Source organism: Schistocerca serialis, chromosome 9 (assembly GCF_023864345.2).
Source record: "Schistocerca serialis cubense isolate TAMUIC-IGC-003099 chromosome 9, iqSchSeri2.2, whole genome shotgun sequence".
In the NCBI taxonomy this organism is placed as follows: domain Eukaryota; kingdom Metazoa; phylum Arthropoda; class Insecta; order Orthoptera; family Acrididae; genus Schistocerca; species Schistocerca serialis.
The window spans coordinates 177,937,581-177,963,582 of record NC_064646.1 but is presented as its reverse complement, the minus strand read 5'-3'; the positions used below and the strand labels follow the sequence as shown (position 1 = coordinate 177,963,582).

Here is a 26,002-nt window from a genome sequence, read left to right as displayed (position 1 = left end):
AGCTAAAACATAATGGTCATAAAATAAAAAAGAATGATTATATTGCAGCTTTTCTGGATCTTATTTATAGTAATTTCATTATTGACGTACACTACACCGCAGGCCCAAAATGAACAAAGAAATTTAACATACCGATGCTAGCTGCAGAAACAGCCAAAAATATGAGGATAAACAGACATAGTTTGGATTAACAGCAACTTGGTTGCAATGTCAATGTAGTATTGTCTTAGTATTTGCACATAGTGTTTCATGCAAACTCACGAATTTCTTACATACACTCTTGCATTACATGTTAAATCATTTTCTAAAACAAAGTGTGATTTTAGTTGAAATTTTTAGATTGAATTTTTCTCACCTAGCATAAATGAACATCTTTGTAGATTTCTTAATAAGTACAAAATTATACAGATACATTCCTAGAGGGCAAAAGTTATGAGAAAGCACCTATGATTATCAGCATAAAGTTAATTTTTATCACCCTGTTGATATTGCTCCATTTAAGAGAGTCATTACACTACTCACAAAAAAAACATTATTCTTGTTACATGCTAACTTTTGGAAACAATACTGTAATTATGCTAAAGAAATAAAACAAATGTCTGAAGATGCTTCCTAAGAATGTCCACTGTGGCAATTAATAATAGAGCCATCCCACCACCCATGCTTCCTATAATAATAGGGCTATACAAGCACGACCAATATGAGAATTACTCAACTTAGACAGCAAATACAAGTATCTTGCCTATAAGCAGCTGTCACCAATGCTACAAATGATCTTACGCCACAATCCACATGTTATTCTTAGCAAGTCAAAACGCATGTCTTTATGAGAGATAGGAAAAACTCAGCCCAAAACTTTCTTTCAACTAAAACTACACAGGGTATTAGGAAATGACTGGATTTTGACTTGCTAAGAGACACTTAGGGATTATGATAGTCATTTTGCCAACATTTATAAAGCATGTGTTGCCACTTTGATGTTTATTGTTAAGATCACGCTCTGTCAGTGCAACCTCAGTGGGCTAGGCTTGAAAAATGTTAACACAATCATTAATAAACAATTTAACAAAGTTAATATAATTGCTCGTTCCCTGTCAACAAAATGTTGAAACTGAGGGAAAAACTGTGTCAGAGTGACCACCTGGAAAAATAGTTCAGCATATGATTTCAAACACTAACACAGAAGAGGATGTTAATGAAGACCAACACCCAAGAATACAGTATTTGAAACTGAGGCTATTTACTTACTAAAACAAGAGCTCTAAGAAGGTTGTTAAATGCAGACAACCTGAATCATTAATTTTCAGGGGTTACAAAATGATTCCCTTACAAGAGAGTGAAAAATAAAGCAGGGAAAGCACTTCTAACACATTTCCAGGTTTTTGCCTGCACATCTGGTCTCCCCTAATCCAGCATTTTCAAAATCTGGAGATTCACATGAGAAATCACACAGTAAAAAATGTTTTGTTTCTAAGCAGGATGAAAAAAATCTAATGTTCTGTTTTTAAGTAGGACCAAAAAATCTAGTGTTCTTTTGCTTAGCAGATGACAACCTTGTTTTGTCGAAATGTTCCGTCACTTAGTGATCCACAAAATGTCTACTGAGGTAGATGATTAGTTTCGTTGAGATGTACTGAAAGACTATATCCAATTCCTTTTTAGCATCTGTATCAAGTTCATTGTCATCTTCCTCATTATCATCACTTGTTCGAGTTAAAGCATGAATGATTTGGCCATCAGTTAATTCTTCTTCCATTGTGCAGTCAATGACTGCTGTACTGATTCACTCACTCACATTGCTGGACTCAACATCCTGTAGTAAAGTTTTCAAATTGCTAAAAATTGCCGGAGTGTCTACATCTTGATTTCATCATTTGTAACTATTGGGATGACAGGTCAAAAAATCATTCCTTAAAACAGGTTGGATTCCATCCATGTTAACTTTTGATTTTGATATGGCGCTGAGCACTATGGGACTTAACATCTGAGGTCATCAGTCCCCTAGAACTTAGCACTACTTAAACCTAACAAACCAAAGGACATCACACACATCCATGCCTGAGGCAGAATTCTAACCTGCGACCGTAGTAGTTGCGCGGTTCCAGGCTGAAGCGTCTAGAACTCCAAGGCCACACTGGCCAGCCTTTGGTTATGATAACAAACAGGTAGAAATGCCATATTAATGTTTTTGAATACTCGTTTATTATTATTATTTTTTTTTCCCAATCACAAACAATGACATCTTGTGACTGCCATTAGCAATACTATGGAGAAAAATAGGCATTCTCTCTTTGGCAAGTTCGGTATCTTCACTGTAACCTTTTCCTTTTGATTGTCTACACAATTTTTCATACAAAATCAGGACCTTTTCTTTTATGACTGGTCCAAACAACAGAAATCCTTTTCTTCTCTCTTGCTCAAACCCCTCCCATAAAGCATTGTCTAGAATTTCACTTCTAGACTTCTTTAAAGTCTTGCGTATTTTCAGTTCTTTCTGATCATCAATCATTCCTGTACGACTTTCATGAGTTTTTCCATTTTTGTTCTTCAGTCTTTAACACTTGTTATGCCAACCCCTAGCTCACATGTAACATTTTGAAGAGACTCACCTTTAACATTTCAAGCACATTCAGTTTCGCAACTGAAGACAATGTCACATGTTTACGTTCTGTTGATGCCATAGCTGTTTTACACACTTTAATACAGTATATAAGGAGAACACTGTCACTAATATATAAAACAAATGTGTGCACACTAACGCTGATTGATTGAGCTAGAAAAAAGTTGATCAAACTACATCTATCTACAATCAACACTCCATACCCCAAGATGATAATTCACTGACAAGTCCACACCTGACCGTAGCAGCGGCCCACATATGTAAGGGTCCCTTCACACAACCCCACTGAGAAGAACAATGCCATTGACAACAAGTGCCGCTATTGTAGTAAGCAGCTTCAATGCTGCCGCTACTGCTACACTGACAACACATGCCAACTGTTCATATGTGGTGACCCACTGCTTAGCTCGTCTGTAGCACCATTGAGTGGCATCATGTGAAGGGCGGTTAAAGAGACACAAGAAATGTGATGGTCAGACTAAGCGGGGAGTCGGATCCTCCAAGGTCGGATTAGCAAGGTTCTACTCTATTACTTTAAAAAAAAAACGAAGTTACATAAATAACTGGTTGTCTGTCTGCAATCCTGGAACACTTGAAATCCCAAAGCAACAGTACCATAGCACAGTGCCAAAACAAAATGGTGAAGATTGTTGAAGAAATAAAGTATAATATGCCTATCTGTTTTCAGCAGCAGCAAATATGTTTAAGCTGCTGCTGGCCAATCCAAGTAACTTCTCTAGCTGTGTGGACTGGCCTGACACAGCTGCAATATTTCCATTGCCATCAAAAACGAATTAGCACACGATACTCCACTTTTCAATGGGCTGCACAGTTTTGTTTTAGGTCCTCCAGTGGCATGCTAAGGTATGTGGGGATTTTAATATGTACCATGACAGTATACGTGCATCAGCAAACAATTAATTACTGGATGGGTTTCCTTAATGTATGCACAAGCCAGGAGAAAAAAAAAAAAAACCACATATATGGCATCAAACAGGATGCACACAGATAATATAATGAATATTCTTAAATAAATCACAATTTGCATCTACAGTGTAAATTGACTGACAGTTCAATCACAGCAGAAAATTGAGATACCTTTCAAGAACCATAAGCAAATGAGAACTCAAAAGCTCAAACAGCAGGAAATTTTGTAGCGGTAAAGAGCAACACAAATAACAAAATCAAGAGAGGGAGGCAAAATATTTATTTTTATTACACTGATCAACTTTAAAGAGAGAGAGAGAGACTTATTTGCAAGATGCACTGCAGAAGTGCACGTTTAATTTACTTGTTGAGTGGCCTCTTCACATTGTTTGTGACTATTCAGTTAAATGACAAATATGTGCAGGGAACATATATGGCTAACTATAGACTTTAACAGAATGTACTGCATATGAAGCAGTCCAGCATAACACTCCAATCAGTTCACAAGAATTAAAGCAAATCTCAGAGATAGAAGGAGGCACTCAAAAGTCAAAACCTTTAAGAACAATTGTCAGAAAATTGTGGTTAACTTTTGCAGGTAAGATGACAAATATGTGCCAGTACACTTGACTATAACTGCATCAGAATTACTGCAATCATAACAATACAGGGATGTGGAGAGTTCCCAAATATGAGGCATATTCAGAACACATAAGGGCTAATTCTGTCATAAATAAAAATATATTAATTGGAGACAGCTTTTAATGTCAGTTTTAGTTTCTCACAAATCTGCTTTTTTTCCCCCCAGAACTGAATTAGCTGCTTCAGCTTCCCTGTGCAGATACTTTCAACTTGGGAAATGAACCACTTGAAACTGCAACCTCAAATTTCTCATAATCTTCAAATCATTTTCCACCAAGCCACTGTTTGAAGTGTACAAAGAAGTAACAATTGCTAAGTGCAAGAGGAGGCCCCGTAAACGAGCAAATGGTTTGTTAAATATAACTGTGCTTGCCAAATATTTGACCGTGTATGGTGCTGTTTGAAGTATTTGTCAAGCATAGAACTTGTTTGACTTTGCGAGGAATTTGATTGACGGAAAATTTGACAAGACGGTGGATGTTGTTTGTGTCGAAGTGTCGCCAAGTATGTTTGGTGAAAAAGTGTTTTATTACCATTTACCTCACTGTATCATGAGTTTCCACAGCTATGAGAACACTAACAAGTATAAAAACAAAACAGCACTGACAATCACTAACACCTTTCCCATCCATATATCTAGCACGGCGAGGTTATGAACAAAATCAATATTTTACGCATACAGTAAACATACAAGCAGAGTGGGTTGAAATAAAGAAATCACAGTTCTCTGGTTCTTTCATAGACAATGTGGGCATATGATCCCAAGCTGTGGTATTTTAATGAACTGTCATTAGAGGACTCAGTTGGCAATAATGAATTTTTGCATACTTGTGTCTTCTTTTTCAGTGTGAAAGTGAAGTGATGTTGAGCAAGATATTAAACTTTCACAGCAGAAAGTTATAGAGCAGTCAGATTCTGAGCGTAACATTTCCATTAATGGGTTTTCAGTTGTATATTGTTCATTTTAATCCATTCCCTGGACGAGCGTCTTGTTTTCTTCTTCTTTAAACACAGTGCCAGAAGCAATGTTAGAAATGCTTTATCTGCATTTGTATCCATTACCACTAGTGCCAATATATAGAATACACAGAAAGCATCTGCTTCAAGAGTAAGGTTAAATTGACAAGCTTCCTTGGTATGTGAACGGGCTTGTTTGACACATCCGTGTCTACATAAGAACGAACTTTACAGGCAAGTTTGCTCTTTTAGGTGGGCCTTAACAAGTTTTAAAAACTTTCATTGTCCATTCGCAGAAAGAAGTTGTAATCATCGTGTTCTGAGAATATTATTTCCTTTAGAAGATTTTCATGTGTAAATCATTTTAAGCCAGTTTCTGACAAGAGCCGTGTTTTCTTCTTCTTCTTTAAATACAGTGCCAAAGTCAATGCCAGGACAGCTTTGTCTGCAATTGTGGCTGTTCCTGCTACTGTCAAAATATACATTAACATGAACAATGTCGGCTTCAAAGTGAGATTAAACTGACAAAAATGGTTTGAACATGTACAGGCTTGCTTGGTAAATCCATGGTTAGATACGAGCAATTTTGTCAAACACGTTTGATCGTTTTGTGGGCTATTAGAGAATGCAAGCTGTCTGATCTGAAAGTTCCTTTAAGATGATGCCTCAGTATTTGGTGAGTGTTTCGCAGTATGCATCAACTATAATTGTTTAATCATGTTCCATTGAATCAAAAAGAAAAATGCTCCTCCCATCAGGGAAATAGTGGCTAATGTGTTCCGATTGGAACAGGGAGAAAAATAGTTTTTGTTTTAGTGAAGTTCAGTGGCATCCCAGCGTAAGCAGTTGTTTTCATTTCATTTTGGTTGTAGATAATCCAATTTTCTCTCTCCCCCCCCCCCCCCCCCCCCTCCCAGCAATAAGACAAACCACCTCTGTTTTGTCGTAGCACTCTAAAAACAATTGTCTGTTGGAATTTATCTTTTCTTGTGCTGGTTATCTTAGCTGTTTTTTGACAATAATGTAGATAGTACTGTGCCCAACACAAAGAAATTCAACGGCCATAGCACCAATTGTCAATCAGACCACAGTTTTGATTCACTTACTGCATGATTTCATCAGCCTAGATACACCTCTCTTGTTTCATGAGCTTGAAAGTCTTAAAACCATTGTCAAACCTTTCCTGGATTCGATACTGCAGGCCCACAAACTACAAGACTAATGCATCTAATTACAGCAAATATTCCACAATTTGCAGGATCTTCAACTTTTGAAGCCATTGTTGTTTTGTTGCACACACAGTGAAACAACTACTTATAACTATTGTGGTTTTGTAAACAATTAACATAAGGCCTTCAACTTTGTTCTGAGCTGCCAGTATATAAATACAAGCAAAGACCCTCAACTTTGTGGAGATAAGGAAAATGATTACATACACTGGATAGGATTATGAGTTAACCAGTTAAATGTTTAATAACTTCGGTTTAGATTGAGACCTTGTGTATTACATGCCAGCTAAACTAACGGGGTAAAGATGGAAATAGGAGCCCTTGCAATACTGTAGCTTTTTTTAATACAGAAAGGCTTAACATAATATTTTTCCACCTAAATCTTTACTGAATTATCTTTTTGACACCACAGCATAAATAACACCAAACTTATTTCAAGAGTGCCTAAAACTGTGTGAAACGGCAGATGTCAAATTTCATTCAAGTAAAATTCTGAGAATATAATTGTTGGTGCACCCAGCTACCCTTTTAAATTTTAACCTTCCCCTTCTTACTGGACTGCTAGGTTTTAATAACTTATTGCTTGTACAAAAGAATCTACTTCCACGTCCACAACCTCTAACATTGTACAGAATTCTGTCTTATAAATAGACAAACTCTGATTCATTACAGATAACTTTAAAAATTACCACCGTATTAATAAAAAATAACAAACTAACTTCAGTGAACTGTACAAAAAAAAGTTCTGTATCGTCCATGTTTCATCTAGTTTGTGTACTTTGATGGGAAATCTCATGTTCCAAAACTCCTAACCACAGGAAATCACAATGTACAGGCATCTGTGTAACAGAAAAATGGAATGATTGTATGGCGTTGCTGGCCAGGAGGCCCCATCCGGGGAAGTTCGGCCGCCAAGTGCGAGTCTTATTTCAGTCGACACCGCACTGGGCGGCTCACGTGTCGTCAATGAGGATGAATGATAAGGACAACACAACACTCAGTCCACAAGCGGAGAAAATCTCCAACCAGGCCAGGAATCGAACCTGGGCCCACAGCACGAGAGGCAAGCACGTTACTATCCAGCTAAGCAGGCGGAAATCTGTGTAACAGTTAAGAATAAACCTGCATTCTCTGGGCAGTTCAGCATATCTTACTGCATCTCCACACACGAAGGCAACAATGCTTCATTGTGGTCTCCCACGGTAACACTGCCAGCTAAAGACCACTATCTACAAGGCTCAAAGGAGAATGCAACAGGAATGTACACTGTCTTCTTGATGGCAATTGAACAGGCTGTATCAACTTAGCATGTAACAGTTTCCATGCAATCCAAATGGGCATTCATTACAAATAACAGGACAATTACCCAAGCACAACGGTGTGTGAAGAAGACAGACAAGGAAACAAATGGAATGGAGCTTATTATCAATGGCACTGGGTTTCTCTTCATCTGTGCGTGCAGGATTTGTCTGATACCAGATACCTAAGAGTGAGCAGGTGGCTAGGTGCCAACGCACATCTCAGGCCTGCAGTCCCAAGAGTTCAGCAGGGAGGTAATCAATCATGTATTGTGCCAATATGTACAGTGGCTCAGTGCAGTGTTTGAATGAGATCTCCGAATATCTTATCCTGTTCTGAAGTAAAAATTTCAGCAATTTATTCATCGTTCACCACTCTAATCAAATGATGGTCTGCAATATCTGCTGACATGAGACTAACAGAGCATGCACAAGACCAGATGAACCTTTTAGTGCTTCATTGCAGGAATCTTCCTCACGCAATGGCTAACCTCATGACCTCAGGCAGGCCATCGAGGTGTGGAACAGGCTTGAGCAAAAACCACTACCAGCTTGCGGACAATATGCTAGGGAGGATCCAAGCTCATTACAGAGCATGGGGCATTGAATATTACCCAGTATGAGATTTTTGATATCATAGATGTGTACTTTTGAACAGGCTGCTTTTATTCTGACTGTTGTTGTTACGTTTTTATTTTGCTGTTGGGTGATCACAGTTTCATAAGGATTCTCCTTCCACTCGCTGCTTCCACTGGACCTTGGTCATACACACTCGCAGACATGCAGGTGGTGTAAAACTTAAATTCAAGCAATTTGTACATAAATTGCTTCAGAATTAACTTGTATTAAACACTGATTTACAACTGTATATTTGGAGTTGGGAGACTTGCCATTATTCCAGACTTTTTACGAAACATGGATAGGAGAAAAAACTTTTACAATATAACAAACACAATTCCAACACAAGGTTTATTATGCTTTTGCCAAATAATTGTCAAGATTACATTAATACATTGTAACTGGAGATCAATTATATAGATTTGAAATATTTCTGTTCCAAAGACAACTAGAAACAATTATTATTATAACAGAATTTTATAAGTAGGGCTATATTTAAAATAATATTTTCAAACATTTCGCAGTCCTGTCAGCAAATATTTAAATTATTTGAGCCCTTTTTCAAACTTTCAACAGATACACATCATCTCTATACACTAGACAATGGTGCAATGCACCAAAGAAATTATCGAAATTTCAAACCTCTTCTCTTCAATTTCAGTGTACCATTAAGTCTAATATTTTCTGCATCATAAAGAAGTAAGTTTAGGTCCACAGTCTAATAGTAATGGAATATGACATCTTTTCAGCAGCCATCTTGTTTTAAACTTGTATTTGATGCACATCCAGTATCAAGATCGTAAAATCTTGTACAACAAAACAAAACTTTAGCTTTGTGGAAAAAAAAAGTTATTCAACTGAAGAGAAAGTGACTGACAATGAATGAATTACTGTTTACTACTTTTACAACCTTACCATTTGTCTTTTATTGTTTTGATAATAGGATCCTAAGGAAATGAACCTAGTTGTGCTTTACTTAAAGCAAGATGGCTGTTTTAAGATTTATTATCTTCCATATCAATAAGCAAATGGGTGTGATTTGGGGCTAACAAAATAAGAATTTCTGAAAAACCTCTGCATGTTTACATTTAATACATCCCATGGAGGTATTGATCACGAAAAATATGGGAACTTAGGATTTTTTGTTGTTACAGTAATTCCTCTAATCAGACATTCTGTCCAGTTTGGTATACAAGTGATGATTCCCCTCTTTACATACTAAATATTTCTAAAATGTAACATTTAATATTTGGCACTTCTACATCCTTTGACAATTATTACGTGAAAACTAGACTAAAATGTCAATCTCCATTGGGGAAAAAAAAATCTTTATGAGAGAGAGAGAGAGAGAGAGAGAGAGAGAGAGAGAGAGAGAGAGAGTGTAGTTTTTGACAGCTCCCTCGCCTCTGACCACTCAGATGATGCAAACCACAGCAGCAGTTTCATTCTACAACTAACACACTGACTTGATACATGAACTGAGAAGAATCACCTAATACAACAAAAATATAGTAGGAAAGTTCTGATGGAATGTAAATGATTTAGGAGTAAAAGATGCCACTCACCGAATAACAGAAGCATTAAGTTGTCAAAAGTCACACACAAAAGACAAAGATAACTTGCTAGTTTTCAGAACAAATCCTTTGTTAAGATAGGAATGCGGGAGAGAGATGTGGCAGACAGAAAGAAATGGAAACTTTGAGTGGAGGGTGTGGGGCCAGTGGATTAACAGAAATTGTTGCCAGGAGGGTTACTGGAGCGTTTAAACTGGTGGTGAGGAGAAGGACCCAGATGGTCTGAGTTGTGAAGAAACCACTGAAATCAAGACTGTTGTGCTCAGCAACGTGCTGTGCCACTGGGTGGCCATAGTTTGGTAGTAGCCATTCATTCTGAGGAACAGCTGCTTGGCTGTCGTACAGACATAAAATGTTCTCCAGTGATTGCAGAACATTTGATATATGACAAGGCAGCTTTCAGATATGATACCTGTGGCAAGAGGCTGGGAATGGGAGTGACATATGGGTGGATCAGGATGTAGTGTAGGTTGAGTGGGCAATGAATTACCACTTTAGCATGGGGTGGGAATGATCTGGGATAGGATGTCCCTCATTTCTATACATGATGAAAGACAAAGCCCTGGCAAAGGATATGGTTCAGTTGTTCCAGTCCAGGGTGATTCTGGGAGACGAGCGGCGAGCGGGGTGCTTCTTTGTAACTGATTCTTGAGGGTGGTGGGAGGATTAGGGGTGTGTGAGGATGTTGCATGAGAAATCTGTTTGCAGACTAGGTTTGGGGGTTACTGCCTGTCTGTGAAGATCCTCTTGTGACCTTCAAGCATACTGGCCCAGGGAATTCTCATCACTGCAGATATGTCATCCACTGGGTGGCCAGGTTGTATGGGAGAAATTTTTTTGCTATGGAAGGGATGACAGCCATCTAAATGTAGGTACTGTCATTAGGGGATTTAATAAGGGCAGACGTGTGGTTGGAGCTGTCCAAGACATGGAGGTCAATGCCCAAGAAGGTGGCATTCTGGGAAGAGGAGAAGTACCAGGTGAAGTGGATGGGAGAGAAGCTGATGAGATTGTGGAGGTATGAGGATTGAGCATATTGGCCCTGAGTCCAGATCAGAGATATCATCAGTGAACCTGAACTACCCAAGGGCTCTGGGGAGCTACGAAGGTTTCCTGTGGATGGCCCAGCAACAGATTGTGCCCTCAGCAGTGCCACAGATTTGTTTATACATCTTCCTCTCAAAGGAGAATTAGTTGCATATCAGTATATAGTTGGTAAGGCATATGAGGAATGAGGTGGAGTCTGAATAACATTGGCAGAGATAGTGTTTGATAATGGCAAGGCCATGGGCAAGATGGATGTTGGTGTATAGGGAGGTGACGAGTATGGATCCAGGGGGTAAAGGGTTGGGGGTGGGGAGGTTATTAGAGATGGTGCTCAGATTAGGGAAAGATGGAGAAGGAAATCGGTTATGCCCTTTCGAAGGAACCATTTGCCTTAACCGATTTAGGAAAATCGCAGAAAACCTAAATCAGGACAGCCGGACACAGGTTTGAACCATCGTCATCCTGAATGCAAGTCCAGTGTGTAAAGGGGTGGGGGATAGTTACATTATCAAAATCATTACTGTGTACTAACAACCCTTACAAACTGGACATTTGCTGTCTTAAAAATGATAGTTTTTAATTGGATTGGAAGATGTCCCACACATCTAGATGCCTATGCACCTCTTGGAAACTATTCAAGGACACACACGAGTGATGTTCACTACATGTGGCAAAACTGCAGTACTTGTACTGCCAATTAGTCAACTTTGGGGTAACTCAAATGCAGACCCAGCATAACCATACCCAAGTTCTGTAACTCTAAATGAAATATCAAGAAAACTCTAGAAGTAATATGAAGATGCAAAATGCCAAACTTCTGAAGAATCTGTACACTAAATGAATCATCCTTCCACACACACACACACACACACACACACACACACACACACACACACACACACACACACACAGAGAGAGAGAGAGAGAGAGAGAGAGAGAGAGAGAGAATTATATATGAATTAAAACATTAAAAACGATCTTTCCATTCTTTGTTCATAAATAAAAATTTATCATTATCTGCACATCCACTTAACACTAGCTGCAGCTTTATGTCTTTTGGCCAATTCAATACATTCCAATTACGCAGCTGGTGAGTGTGGCAGTACCACTTATGATTGGATTACGTGTCTTAGTAATTATTTTCTTCAGGATACAGATCAATGACAAAGCAAACACTGGTGGCTGTAATGCTTCAAATGTGTCTGCTGTTTTACCATTAAGGTATCTGTTTGGCGAAAAATTTCTGTATTCCTTGTTCTCAGCAGACACAAAACAGTTGTCACCACACCAAGTAGTTGGCAGAACAATTTGCACAACTACTGGTGAGAAGCATTAGCATTATGCACTCTTGCAGCTGAGCCACATTTGCTGTAAGTTGCTTCAGCCTTTATACAAGATTGTGATGTGTTCAAAACTTTGCCATTATAGCAATGCAGTCGTACCTTTAGATAGATAAGGGCTCTTGTTGCTTTCTTCAGGGAAAGGCTACTTCACAAGCACTGCTCGCTCTTCAGTTTACCGATTGTACCTGTTCAGTTCTTTTATGCGAGTAGACAAAATAACTTCACTGAGCTATTCATGTAGTGGAATTATTTTCAGTGTATTAAACGAATATTTATTTGCAGTTGTTAAGTAAGCTATTATGTATATAAAAAAATCTCAACCACAGGAGCTGAAATTGTCTACCCACTGAAGATCCTACCCCCAAGTGTAACATAGCGTCAATACATATTCGGCAATATTGATTTAATTGTCTCCACTATCAAATGTCTGGAATACTTATCACAGAATAGGGGTATCAGATGCATCACCCCAGCCTCAGCTCTCCAAACATCTGTAGAGCCCCAGAGGATCCCTCTGCAACAGAAGTAGGTCAGCCAGGTGTTATGGAACTTCTGAAATTTGAACACAAGTCAAGCTATGTGTTACAGCAGACTACTTTTCTAGGCTTTAACATGATCAGTCCCATTACACCCACCAGCTTTGATCAGTGATGTCCTGTCTTTAGTTTACCATGCGAAGGATGTAAGTGGCCTGTTATTAAATGTTATCTGTGGTTGTCTTAGTACCTGGTGTAAGCTATGCCGTTTATTCGAAACACATCGTGATTTCCGAAGTGTGGTTAGGCAGGAACCTACGAGAACACCTTAAACTGCAATGAGTGAAAACGGTAACGATCACGTCATAATTTTGGGCCTCAGAAATATCAGGCTGTTTTTTTCCGGAATGTGGAACGATTTCCGAGGGTGAGCTTGGGCAGGATCCTATGAAGACAGAGCAATATCAATAATGAAAATCCTAAAGGAATGCACACTACACAACTTCTGCAAAAATGCAAAAAATAACAAATCTTGGAATCGACATCTAGAATTGACCTATATAAATGAATTCTAGCTGTCGAACCACGTCATTTTTCATGGATTTGAGCTACATGTTTTGCATATGTTTCTGTGTGTTTGTTTTTGTGGTTTTGTTAAGATTTTATAGTTTGTCCTGCCCAAAAACCTCTGCTTTCCCATGCTGGTCACAGGAGAGTCAATATTTGTTATTGATTATTACCATGATTTTATAATGTTATGAGTTTATTATGCAGTGTATTAGAGTGGATGTTAAAAGCTGTCTGTAATTCTTTTACTTAATTGTATAAACTACAATAATTTATTTCATGTATGTATATTTCCATTTTTCTGTCATTTCGTTTCTTATCGTAATTTATTTGTGATAAATTCATGGCTAAGTAGTTACTCATGTGACCTACAATTGTAACTTACGTATGCATATTACTTTTTTCTGTGTGACATTCATTTGTTTAGGAATAAGCATTGTCATTTTCAAGTATTTCCTCTCTCTAGCACCTTTGGGTCAGCTATGTCACTGGTCAAGGCTGACATATGGAATTGTACACTAGAATTCATTCAACATAATCATACCCACCTTGCAAGACATACTTTGGATGTATAGTAAGTGACTCCAATCGGTGCAGCCCATTCTTCAAGTGCCAGAAGTTCCTGAATGGAAGAGATTTATGCAGGGACCACAACACTATTAACAGCGAAAGAAGTGCACTAACATTCTGGTCATTCATTAATTCCCCACCAAGTGACTAAATCATGGTTCCTTGGCTTTACAATATACTGTTCAACAATAGACAGCAGGAAAGTGCCACATTTTTGTATCCAAACCCTTTCTCACCAACATTAAGTAGGCAACTGACATCACATTCACAGTAAACACACTTCTCAGCCACTGTGTACAGGAATGTATTTTCCTAAAATCTCACATAACTGCAAACAAGTAGCCATTCAAACTGAAAATAATTGCACTATATAAGCATGAGTGCAGTGAAGTTATTTTGTCTATGCACATACGAGTACTGGATAGGAAATGGTGGAAGCTATAGCCTGCCTGTAGACTGAACGAACTGTTTACAGTGCAGGGAAGTTTGCTTTCCTGGAAGAACACTACAACTGCTATACAGGAAGATGATGAATCAATTTTCCCTGTATGAATGTAAAACAATGTACAGATTTACATAGAATCTGTCAACATGTATTTCCTGAATGAAGATTGTCACTAACTCATGTATTCAATGCAGTGTTAATGCACTTTGTGGAAAATAAACACCCCCCCCCCCCCCCCCGGGTGTGTGCATGCAATGCCATAACCAGCAGCAGTGAGTCATTGGGCAAACTGTACTTTGCAGACCTGCGAAGAACGGAAAATACATGACCACAATACGCAAACCTACCTTCCTTCCCACGTTTTCTCCCCCTTAGATGTGGTACACACGTTTAACGTTTGTTCCAAACTTACTCAATTTAACAAAGAGTTTTACCCACCCCTACAAAATGGAAACTATTAGTCCTAGGCCCAGAGATTTTTGAGTTATTCAACACCCTCACACCTGCAGTCATACTCCACCAGTCAGGTTTTGCAGTGTGTTGCTCAAGAAACTTGCTTCTATCACAGTACAAAAATTTATGACTAAACAATTTTTTCCTTATTTGAACTGTTTTGGTCTTAGTTGACTGGGTTAAACTACCGTGTATTAAGTCTATTACTAACTGGAACAGAAACTGAGTGTTATTTCCCCACATCCTTTGGTTGTTTGTGACACCTAAGATTGACTTAGGGCTCATTGTTGTGTTACAAATCATATTCAAAGATTTATAATCTGCCCTATAGTCACCTGCTCTGCAGAACTTTATGTGACTTACAATCTGCATGCTTCAAATTTCTGAAAACTTTACATCATGTTTAGTGTTACAATTCGTCTGGCGACAGGTTATCTGCTTCATGTCATTCAGCAAAGTATGGGCAAACAAAATGCTATATGACAACACACAGTGAAGCACTCTGTTGTTCATAATCAACCTCTTGGGTGATTGCAGCTTTATTTATCCATTTGTTAAATGCATCCAACCACATGAACCAGCCAGCCAAATGAATGGTAAATAAAAATCATGTTAAATTATTAAAGATACCAAATACCACGAAAAGTAAAAGTAATTTGCACAGACCATAGCGTAACAACAGTGATACATGAACGCAAACAACATGGTATCATCCATAAAAGAGATTATTTTTAAGATTGATATCAAGCATGCCTTCAGTCTTCACACAGTCTCTAAAGTCTACTAAATTAAGTTTCAGAGAAGTCTAACATGTCTTACAGAAGGACACAAAACAAGGATGCATTATAATACAACTATACTGCTTGGATTGTGATTCAATAATTTGAGTGTGTCACTGCTAATCATAAACTTCGATCCAATTATTTCACAGCAACAGAAATTCTCAACGTCTGAAACTGCACTCATGCTGTTTACAAGAATCCTTTCTGAAATGAATACAAATTTTTCACTAGCACTTTAAAAAAAAAAAAAAAAAAAAAAAAAAAAAAACTACTGTCTATAGGTTAGATATCTCCATTACCAAATTTAATACAAACCAATCATAGAGGCTACCAGCATAGCCAAAAGTCTTCACAACTCTCCTAGCAACCTCCTTACATTTGTCTGCAGGACTTTTACAAATACTAGCATTTGATGGAAGCTTTGTATGTATCTTTACTCACAGTCTACCCACAAGCACAGAACATTATTCAAGGTAAATCCACAGACTGATGCCACATCAACCCTACTTCAAAGTTACTAATGAATTCTGTACTTGACGTAAAAGGGAATGGGTGCAGACTGAATCTCGGCAGGACATCCTTGGTACAGATAAACTAGAAAGCAAGCAAATTAACAGATTCACATAAACTTACTCAAATATTCTAGCACACGTAATTACATCAAAGTATGAAACCCCATTCTAAGTTAATTCTAACTAGTATGCATCACAATATTTGGTATGTACTACATATTCTACAATGGAAGCATAACCACACAGTATCCTAATGTAACAAAATTAAGAAAATATCAGCTCAACAGACTTTAAAAATAAATAAAAAATGCAATTGTCCAAAAGCTTGTTTTGAAATTTTACAATAAAATCTACAGAACTTAACTTCAAGGGAACACATTATGAAAATAACTACACACTGAAAGAGCATGGACAAAAAGGGAAGATTGTAGTGCTGGAACACGTCAGTCAATGGGGGACACCATCATGAAATCAAAACAATAAGATACACAGAAAAAACAAAAAGTACAACAAAAAAAAAAAAAAAAAGTTCACTTCACCTATACTAGGTGGTCAAATGTCAAGCTGTCACACAATTCAAAGTAATTCTACATCTTACCACACCAAATACGCACATCCACTCCCCCCTATCCAAAATTCACAGAACATTAAGCAGAATATTGTTGACAGTACACCACATTGTCAATTTACAAAAGACAGTAAACTATTGGTTGTTACTGCTCACTATGATAACTTCGAACTTATTTTTTGGGACATGGAAACATACCCAGGCTTTTCTCATCTCTAATTTTATATCTGAGAATGTAACTGAACCCCTCACTCACCACTGTCAATGTAGATATCTTATTGTTGCTGCTCAGAAGACATGTTAAGTGACAGTGTCTTTCAAATTACTGTGTGGGAACTGTAATTTGTCTCAAGCGCTCCCTGTTTCCGATCAATGTCTTAGTGATTTGCGAATGGTCATTGCAAACTGTGCACCATACCACTAGTCAATGTTGACTGCAATGTTGTCTGCTTCGCAGCTGAGCTGTGTGGTCACTGTTTTGATGTGCTATTTTCATTGTGATTGTTTCGAAAATGGGTGATGTCGTGATTGCTGGCCCATCATGGGATTACCTTCTACTCCAGTTCAGAAAAAGAAGTCAGATAGCAAGAGTTTGTGGGAGCTCACAACACAGGTTACTGTTGTCTGCACAGCATACTTACAGTACACTGATGCAGAGCTTGCTGCCCCCCCCCCCCCCTCCCCCACATCCCAACCGCACCATACCCTATAGGCTCTACCTGCAACCCCTACTCAGCAGACGCCAAATTATAGTTCCCCAGTAACACATTTTTGAGTAAACAAATCAAACATACCTTACTGACACTAGATAAGAAAAGGTTAGAGCAGAAAAATCAAGGGCTATTAAAGGAGCAAAAGTTTCCTGGGAGACAAAAATGTGTTAAAACCTTACTGGTTGTTACTGAGCCATTATGCTGAAAAATAAACATTATGCCTTTGCTCACAGTCTATGGTTACAATAATATATTCAATAATAATGTAAGACAGAGAAAGTAATCAGCAGGGTTAGTCTTTTTTCACAGATAGTAGGATGACCTGCACCAATATACCTTCATCTCCAAATTGATTAGGTGAGCATTAATGAGCCATAAATCAATTTGAAAATGTGTTTGGTAATTCTGCACATTTGATTTGGGAAAACCTTTTGGGAATACATACGAATTGTAATGCCCAAAATGTTTCACAAACCAGTAAGTGGGTAAATTCACACCTGACATAGCATCAGATGGTGAAATAAGCCTAAACTCTTACAGACAAAATTATACCTACACAAATTAAGAAAGACCTTACTTGAATTCAGTTTCTCTGTTTACTCTTTGTAAATATTCGTTACCTGTCCTGACAGTACTCACCCAAAATGATCTTGTGACATTGTTGATGGTTGCTTTGAAGATCAGACCGTTGGGAACTTTACACATCTCGCCTTGCGATGGCTTTGGCGCCACTGTCCATGCACATGGTAGTATATTTAAGAATGTGTTAATATTTTTTGATCTTTTACAAACATTTCCGAAGAAATTGCCGCATTTTCGGCACATGAGTTGAAAAATTAAGTGATTTCCAAATAGCATGTCAAACGCTCGCACATTTTGAAAAAAGACAAATATGTTATGCATTCCCTTGTTAAATGAATAAATAAACATTAAACTAAGCCAGATGCAAGAAACACCAAGGCTTTTCACAGCATTTAAAAGGATAAGTTCAGAACTAAAATGCACAGGCCTACAGGTATTGCAACATGAAAAAAAAGTTATGACAACATAAATTTAGGGCACCAGGAAAACCACCACTTGTTGACACAACTTTGACATTTTTGGCTCTTCCTTTCTTACTATAATGGAGGCACAAAAAAACAGTGGCCATAGAAGAAAGGATGGCATTCTAATTACTGGCGCAATCTGTGGTACCCTAAATATTTATCTAGGCTTACATCATATAAAGCACAATAAAGACTTGATAAGCCTAAACTTAACAAATGTAAAACATTCCTACCTCACTCATATCCATTTGTACGTTATCGTAATTGACGTCGTCTTCTTGCTTGTTTTCTCTGTCGGAGCCTCCTCCAATAGGTTCCTTTAAAATAATAAACAATGCTTCAGAAAAATAAAGACAAATTGAGACACCCTATTGTGTAGAACTTTGAGAGAGAGACACATCAAAATAAAAGACTACAAATATGTCATGAGACACTATAGAAACTATCATCACATTCGACAAAGTTTAATTAAAATTTACCTTGTTATCTTGCAACATTTCGTTGCTTTCATCATCGCTACCGTAACCAGCTAACGATTCCATTATGGCGTCTTTAGCTTTCTGTCCAGGTTTTACAATACCTCAACCTTTGATCCTCGTCTTTTTTCTTTAGTTTCGTAAAAAATTGCTAATTTCACTCAATCACATAACAGCACCTTTGCTGAAACGAGATATTAATATTTTAAATGTATAAAGGCAGAAAAACAAGGCCCTTCTATCGTATGTAAACGACTACTTTGAGCCTTGAAAGTTTGCAAAAGTGCTTGATCGATAGTGTGACATGTCTATTTCTGTCAACTTTTTGAATTTTAGAACGTGCGAAAATAAACACAGAACTTAATGATACTTAATTTCACGAGGCTACTATCATTTGCGTTTTCATCACACATTCACTTACGTGAAGTCGATAACAATCTGTATCTTCGATACTTTGAAATCTTTTTCTTGATTTCCTAGATTGAGTCCTTTCGTTTTGCGTAGAGATAAAAATGTCGTTTCCGAAGAATATGTGAGATCTTCATAGCTAAATATCTATTGTGAATTTAAGTACTCAAAACTGTATCTGACCTCCGACTGAAGTTACTTTTCAATCCATGAAACACAATTATCGCAAATAGTTAAGTTCACTATTTTTGGTAATATACCTTGGCTGGGTTTAAGTTATACTGCCAATATAAAGTAGATCAGATCTGTGTAAATTTTCTTACTGCATTGACTACGCAACGGCAAATGACGGCAACAGTTACTCGGAAAGAATGTCCGAGAAGAAGGTTTCTGTTTGGAACCGCGTGTTGGGTTAGAAAGCAAAACAGGCCATCGCACTAGTGGGCTTCTAATAGGAAATCGCTGATTCAGCTAGGAAACGACTGCCGAAGTGACCGAGGCTCTTTAGAAAGTACGTTCTAGAATGAGTGAGGATGTTGTAAAATGTTGCAGAATGTTACAGAATCTCCTAGAAGGGTATCACCATAAATAAGGCACAAGGGCAGAAGTTAAGGTATAGTGGAATTAATTTAAGAGAATAATGTTTTTCTCACAGTCAGTTATATATAGCTAGCTCTGGAGCGGAAAACCCAAGGAATTTACATTTTTTTCTCACCAAATAATGAAATGACAAATGTAGTTAATTTGTATTGTTATCGCATACGTTACTTGCGAATGAAATAAAGTGAAAACAAAGCAAAGTTTTCTGTCACTAAATTACTCAGTAAGGAGAACATAATGATTTACTTTAGTTTTATTATTTCGGTATTTAAAGGTTCATTTTTCAAAATCCGCATTGGATACGAGATGGCTGGCTTTGTTGGAGGTGGGAGCCCGTCTACCACCAATCACTGGTTTTTGTGTCAGATGAGTGTTGCGCACAACTGTACTTGCGTTGGTAGCTGTTATTGTTGTGCAAATATGAGTGTTTGAAGTTGTTGCTGTCACATTGTGCTGGTCACCAGACATCTTCCCTCTGTTTTGCATTAATATATATTTCGAAGGAAAAAAATAAGAGGCTCATCGAGCTTTAATTCTTGATTGTTTCTGAATATTCTAAAATATTATCGAAAGTTTTAGAACGCTCTAGGATCTCCTAGAACATCACAGAGTGTTCTTTAACATTTTTGATAGTTCCTGAATGTTTTAGAACGCTCAAGGAAGTTGCAGAGTTTCCTTTAACGTTCCCATTAGAATGTTTTGAAATGTTCTCAGTGTTCTGCAAAGAAACGAAAAACTGAGTCTCAGAGTAGTTAATATAAAATTAGGACCCTGTTGAATACTTAAGTGGATTTAATAGTACTTAAGAGGATGCTTGAACATTCAAGAGTATTTTTGAGCGTACAGTTCCGACATTTTTAAGTTTTTTTGAACTTTCGTTAGTATAATATTATTGAGTGTTCTCAGAAAACAAATGAAAATAACGGCAAAGCTGAAAAGGGCTTTTCTGCTAGTATGTAACATATACAAATGCAAAACAGTACTTCTTCACACATTTGATCATTAATTAATAAGAAAAGGCAATATTTCGTGAAAATATTCGCGTAATAAATGAATTATATATTAATATTTATTTGTTCAACTGGACCTCTTTCATCAGACCATGATTTCATGCTTTAAGTATCTTTTTTTGCATCGTAGTTTCCTGAGAAATATCAATTTTAATATGAGAAATAGTACTAAAATAATTTAGTTGTCTGAAGTGGCAATGTGAGTAAATAATACTGACTATGAACCAATAAAGTTATTACTGCAGCTGCTGCCACTAATAGTGATGATAATTTTAATAGTGACAATAATAAAAATAATGATAGTGGCAGATCTAAAAGGAATTTGTAAGTGTACAAGGTAGATGTTTTCAGATACAGCGAGTTCAGAGAAAAGGAAATTTAAGGAGACTGCACCAACTAGGAATAATGGGAAAAGAGGAAGATCTGGTTGGAAAGAAGGATATTCAAGGGTAACAAGTGCGTAAAGGGATAATGATAATCCTTGTTGTAGCATTAGTAGCAATGGCATTAACTGCCTCCTGAAGATGGAGATTTTATTCAGTCCTCTGATGTAATGTGAAGGGTTATTCCAAAGTTGGATTCCTGCTACTGAGAAGGACTTTGAGAAAGTGGCTGGAAGATAGGCTGGGACAGAAAAAATTTTATGTTGATGGGAACAGGGGTTTCTAACATGTTTTTCTGATAAGAGTGGTAAGATTGGGGAGATACACTCCTGGAAATGGAAAAAAGAACACATTGACACCGGTGTGTCAGACCCACCATACTTGCTCCGGACACTGCGAGAGGGCTGTACAAGTAATGATCACACGCACGGCACAGCGGACACACCAGGAACCGCGGTGTTGGCCGTCGAATGGCGCTAGCTGCGCAGCATTTGTGCACCGCCGCCGTCAGTGTCAGCCAGTTTGCCGTGGCATACGGAGCTCCATCGCAGTCTTTAACACTGGTAGCATGCCGCGACAGCGTGGACGTGAACCGTATGTGCAGTTGACGGACTTTGAGCGAGGGCGTATAGTGGGCATGCGGGAGGCCGGGTGGACGTACCGCCGAATTGCTCAACACGTGGGGCGTGAGGTCTCCACAGTACATCGATGTTGTCGCCAGTGGTCGGCGGAAGGTGCACGTGCCCGTCGACCTGGGACCGGACCACAGCGACGCACGGATGCACGCCAAGAACGTAGGATCCTACGCAGTGCCGTAGGGGACCGCACCGCCACTTCCCAGCAAATTAGGGACACTGTTGCTCCTGGGGTATCGGCGAGGACTATTCGCAACCGTCTCCATGAAGCTGGGCTACGGTCCCGCACACCGTTAGGCCGTCTTCCGCTCACGCCCCAACATCGTGCAGCCCGCCTCCAGTGGTGTCGCGACAGGCGTGAATGGAGGGACGAATGGAGACGTGTCGTCTTCAGCGATGAGAGTCGCTTCTGCCTTGGTGCCAATGATGGTCGTATGCGTGTTTGGCGCCGTGCAGGTGAGCGCCACAATCAGGACTGCATACGACCGAGGCACACAGGGCCAACACCCGGCATCATGGTGTGGGGAGCGATCTCCTACACTGGCTGTACACCACTGGTGATCGTCGAGGGGACACTGAATAGTGCACGGTACATCCAAACCGTCATCGAACCCATCGTTCTACCATTCCTAGACCGGCAAGGGAACTTGCTGTTCCAACAGGACAATGCACGTCCGCATGTATCCCGTGCCACCCAACGTGCTCTAGAAGGTGCAAGTCAACTACCCTGGCCAGCAAGATCTCCGGATCTGTCCCCCATTGAGCATGTTTGGGACTGGATGAAGCGTCGTCTCACGCGGTCTGCACGTCCAGCACGAACGCTGGTCCAACTGAGGCGCCAGGTGGAAATGGCATGGCAAGCCGTTCTACAGGACTACATCCAGCATCTCTACGATCGTCTCCATGGGAGAATAGCAGCCTGCATTGCTGCGAAAGGTGGATATACACTGTACTAGTGCCGACATTGTGCATGCTCTGTTGCCTGTGTCTATGTGCCTGTGGTTCTGTCAGTGTGATCATGTGATGTATCTGACCCCAGGAATGTGTCAATAAAGTTTCCCCTTCCTGGGACAATGAATTCACGGTGTTCTTATTTCAATTTCCAGGAGTGTATATTGAGGGACAGTTGATAAGACAGTAGAGAAGACAGATGGTATAGAAATGTCTGTGCTTGTCTGCACACAACCTTAATAGTTGTGCATATGATGGAGAACTACAATAAAAAAAGTCGAACATCACAGATATAATGCGCACAGGCATTCATAACCAATTCCAGGGGCTGTGAGCTTTCCTGAGGAAAGCTTTGCAGGATAACATCACTGTAAGCAGCACTTGGAAGTGTAAGTGTCTGTACAAGTTTCTTTTTCAGGTCAAGAGGGAAGAGTTCTTTAGATTTTTGCAGGGCATGGAGATATACTGATATCTTCTTGCATATTGCAGTTATGTATTCAGTCCCATTTAGATTTTCATCTATTACTTCTCCTTAACTCTTTTCTAGATACGAAGCCCACGCCTACTACAGTAGTACAAGTTTATATGTCAACTAGCTCTGCAGATGACGAAGAAATTGAAGAAATGTATGATGAAATAAAAGAAATTACTCAGATAGTGAAGGGAGACGAAAATTTAATAGTCATGGGTGACTGGAATTCAGTAGTAGGAAAAGGAGGAAAAGGAAACGTAGTAGGTGAATATGGATTGGGGCTAAGAAATGAAAAAGGAAGCTGACTAGTAGAATTTTCCACAGAGCAGAACTTAATCATAGCTAACACTTGGTTCAAGAATCGTAAAAGAAGGTTGTATACATGGAAGAACCCTGGAGATACTGACAGGTTTCAGATAGATTATATAATGGTAAGACAGAGATTTAGGAACCGGGTTTTAAATTGTAAGACATTTCCAGGGGCAGATGTGGACTCTGGCCACAATCTATTAGTTATGAACTGTAGATTAAAACTGAAGAAACTGCAAAAAGGTGGGAATTTAAGGAGATGGGACCTGGATAAACTGAAAAAAAACAGAGGTTGTACAGAGTTTCAGGGAGAGCATAAAGGAACAATTGACAGGAATGGGGGAAAGAAATACAGTAGAAGAAGAATGGGTGGCTTTGAGAGATGCAGTAGTGAAGGCAGCAGAGGATCAAGTAGATAAAACGGCGAAGGCTAATAGAAATCCTTGGGTAACAGAAGAATAATTGAATTTAATTGATGAAAGGAGAAAATATAAAAATGCAGTAAATGAAGCAGGCAAAAAGGAATACAAACGTCTCAAAAATGAGATCGATAGGAATTGGAAAATGGCTAAGCAGGGATGGCTAGAGGACAAATGTAAGGATGTAGAGGCTTATCTCGCTAGGGGTAAGATAGGTACTGCCTACAGGAAAATTAAAGAGACCTTTGGAGAAAAGAAAACCACTTGTATGAATATCAAGAGTTCAGATGGGAACCCAGTTCTAAGCAAAGAAGGGAAACCAGAAAGGTGGAAGGAGTATATAGAGAGTCTATACAAGGGTGATGTACTTGAGGACAATATTATGGAAATGGAAGAGGATGTAGATAAAGATGAAATGGGAGATACGATACTGCGTGAAGAGTTTGACAGAGCACTGAAAGACATGAGTCGAAACAAGGCCCTGGGAGTAGACAACATTCTATTAGAACTACTGACAGCCTTGGGAGAGCCAGTCCTGACAAATCTCCACCATCTGGTGAGAAAGATGTATGAGACAGGCGAAATACCCTCAGACTTCAAGAAGAATATAATAATTCCAATCCCAAAGAAAGCAAGTGTTGACAGATGTGAAAATTACCAAACAATCACTTTAATAAGTCACGGATGCAAAACACTAACGGGAATTCTTCACAGACGAATGGAAAAACTGGTAGAAGCCGACCTCAGGGAAGATCAGTTTGGATTCCATAGAAATATTGGAACACGTGAGGCAATACTGACCCTATGACTTATCTTAGAAGCTAGATTAAGGAAAGGCAAACCTACGTTTCTAGCATTTGTAGACTTAGAGAGAGCTTTTGACAATGTTGATTGGAATACTCTCTTTCAAATTCTGAAGGTGGCAGGGGTAAAATACAGGGAGCGAAATGCTATTTACAATTTGTACAGAAACTAGCGAAATTTATTGTGTTGTATCTCTGCCTGCCATTCTAGTACAGCCAGCCAGTACCCTTGAACTGTAGTAGGAGACCATTTACTTGGTATTTCTTAGACACAATGTGCTTAGGAATTAATTATCCAAATATTTTGAAGTTTTGGCCTCCAGTGCTTCACAATGGAAGACTGTACTTAGGAATTTCTTTCTCTATACACATTGTGAGCAGGCGTTTCTTGAAGTTAACATGGAAAGTCGTTAGACCTACTATGAATTTGATCTGCATCCTGTTCAAGCCCAGAATTGCAGAACTTCTCTTAAAACATGCTTTTGACATCATAACTTGCCATATTTTTGGTTTTGGGTCTTAGTCCAATGTTCTACATATTGCCTCCTGATCCAGCTATGTACAGTAGCTTAACTTTTACTATCAGCTTAGTGATAATTAAAACAGGTTCTTGTCCAATAAATGGAGTTATTGCCCCTGGCCATGCTATCAGCTTGTTTATTATCATTAGGGCACTGATTTTAATGAAATTCATAATTTTTACCTGAAGTTCAGAGTGAATTTTTCAACAATTTATACACACATCCGGGTGCTGGTGTATGAAAATGTATCTTAATTGTGCATATAAAGCCATATTTACAGCTTTTTTTAAATAATAGGTCGTACTGCAGCCAGCTTTTGTCATAACATGTCATACTTTGGACAACTTTTGCCAAAAATACACTCCTGGAAATTGAAATAAGAACACCATGAATTCATTGTCCCAGGAAGGGGAAACTTTATTGACACATTCCTGGGGTCAGATACATCACATGATCACACTGACAGAACCACAGGCACATAGACACAGGCAACAGAGCATGCACAATGTCGGCACTAGTACAGTGTATATCCACATTTCGCAGCAATGCAGGCTGCTATTCTCCCATGGAGACGATCGTAGAGATGCTGGATGTAGTCCTGTGGAACGGCTTGCCATGCCATTTCCAC

At 38.8% G+C, this 26,002-nt stretch overlaps 1 protein-coding gene across 3 annotated transcripts in view; it reads right to left on the bottom strand.

The window, feature by feature from the left end:
• Nucleotides 1–19,293, bottom strand: part of LOC126418495 (arginine/serine-rich coiled-coil protein 2-like) — a 73,362-nt gene extending 54,069 nt beyond the window's left edge. Inside the window, exons 1-3 of one of the 3 annotated variants that reach the window (XM_050085279.1) lie at nt 18,867–18,921; nt 18,621–18,704; nt 17,981–18,072 (exon numbers count right to left, since the gene is read on the bottom strand). In XM_050085279.1, the coding sequence (XP_049941236.1) occupies nt 17,981–18,046 (66 nt within the window). In that variant the 5' untranslated portion in view covers nt 18,047–18,072; nt 18,621–18,704; nt 18,867–18,921. Of the gene's footprint in view, nt 1–12,723; nt 12,770–17,980; nt 18,073–18,620; nt 18,705–18,866 lie in introns of those variants that run through there. The other 2 variants (XM_050085280.1, XM_050085277.1) reach the window with 2 other exon arrangements.
• Between the last annotated feature and the right edge of the window lie 6,709 nt (nt 19,294–26,002).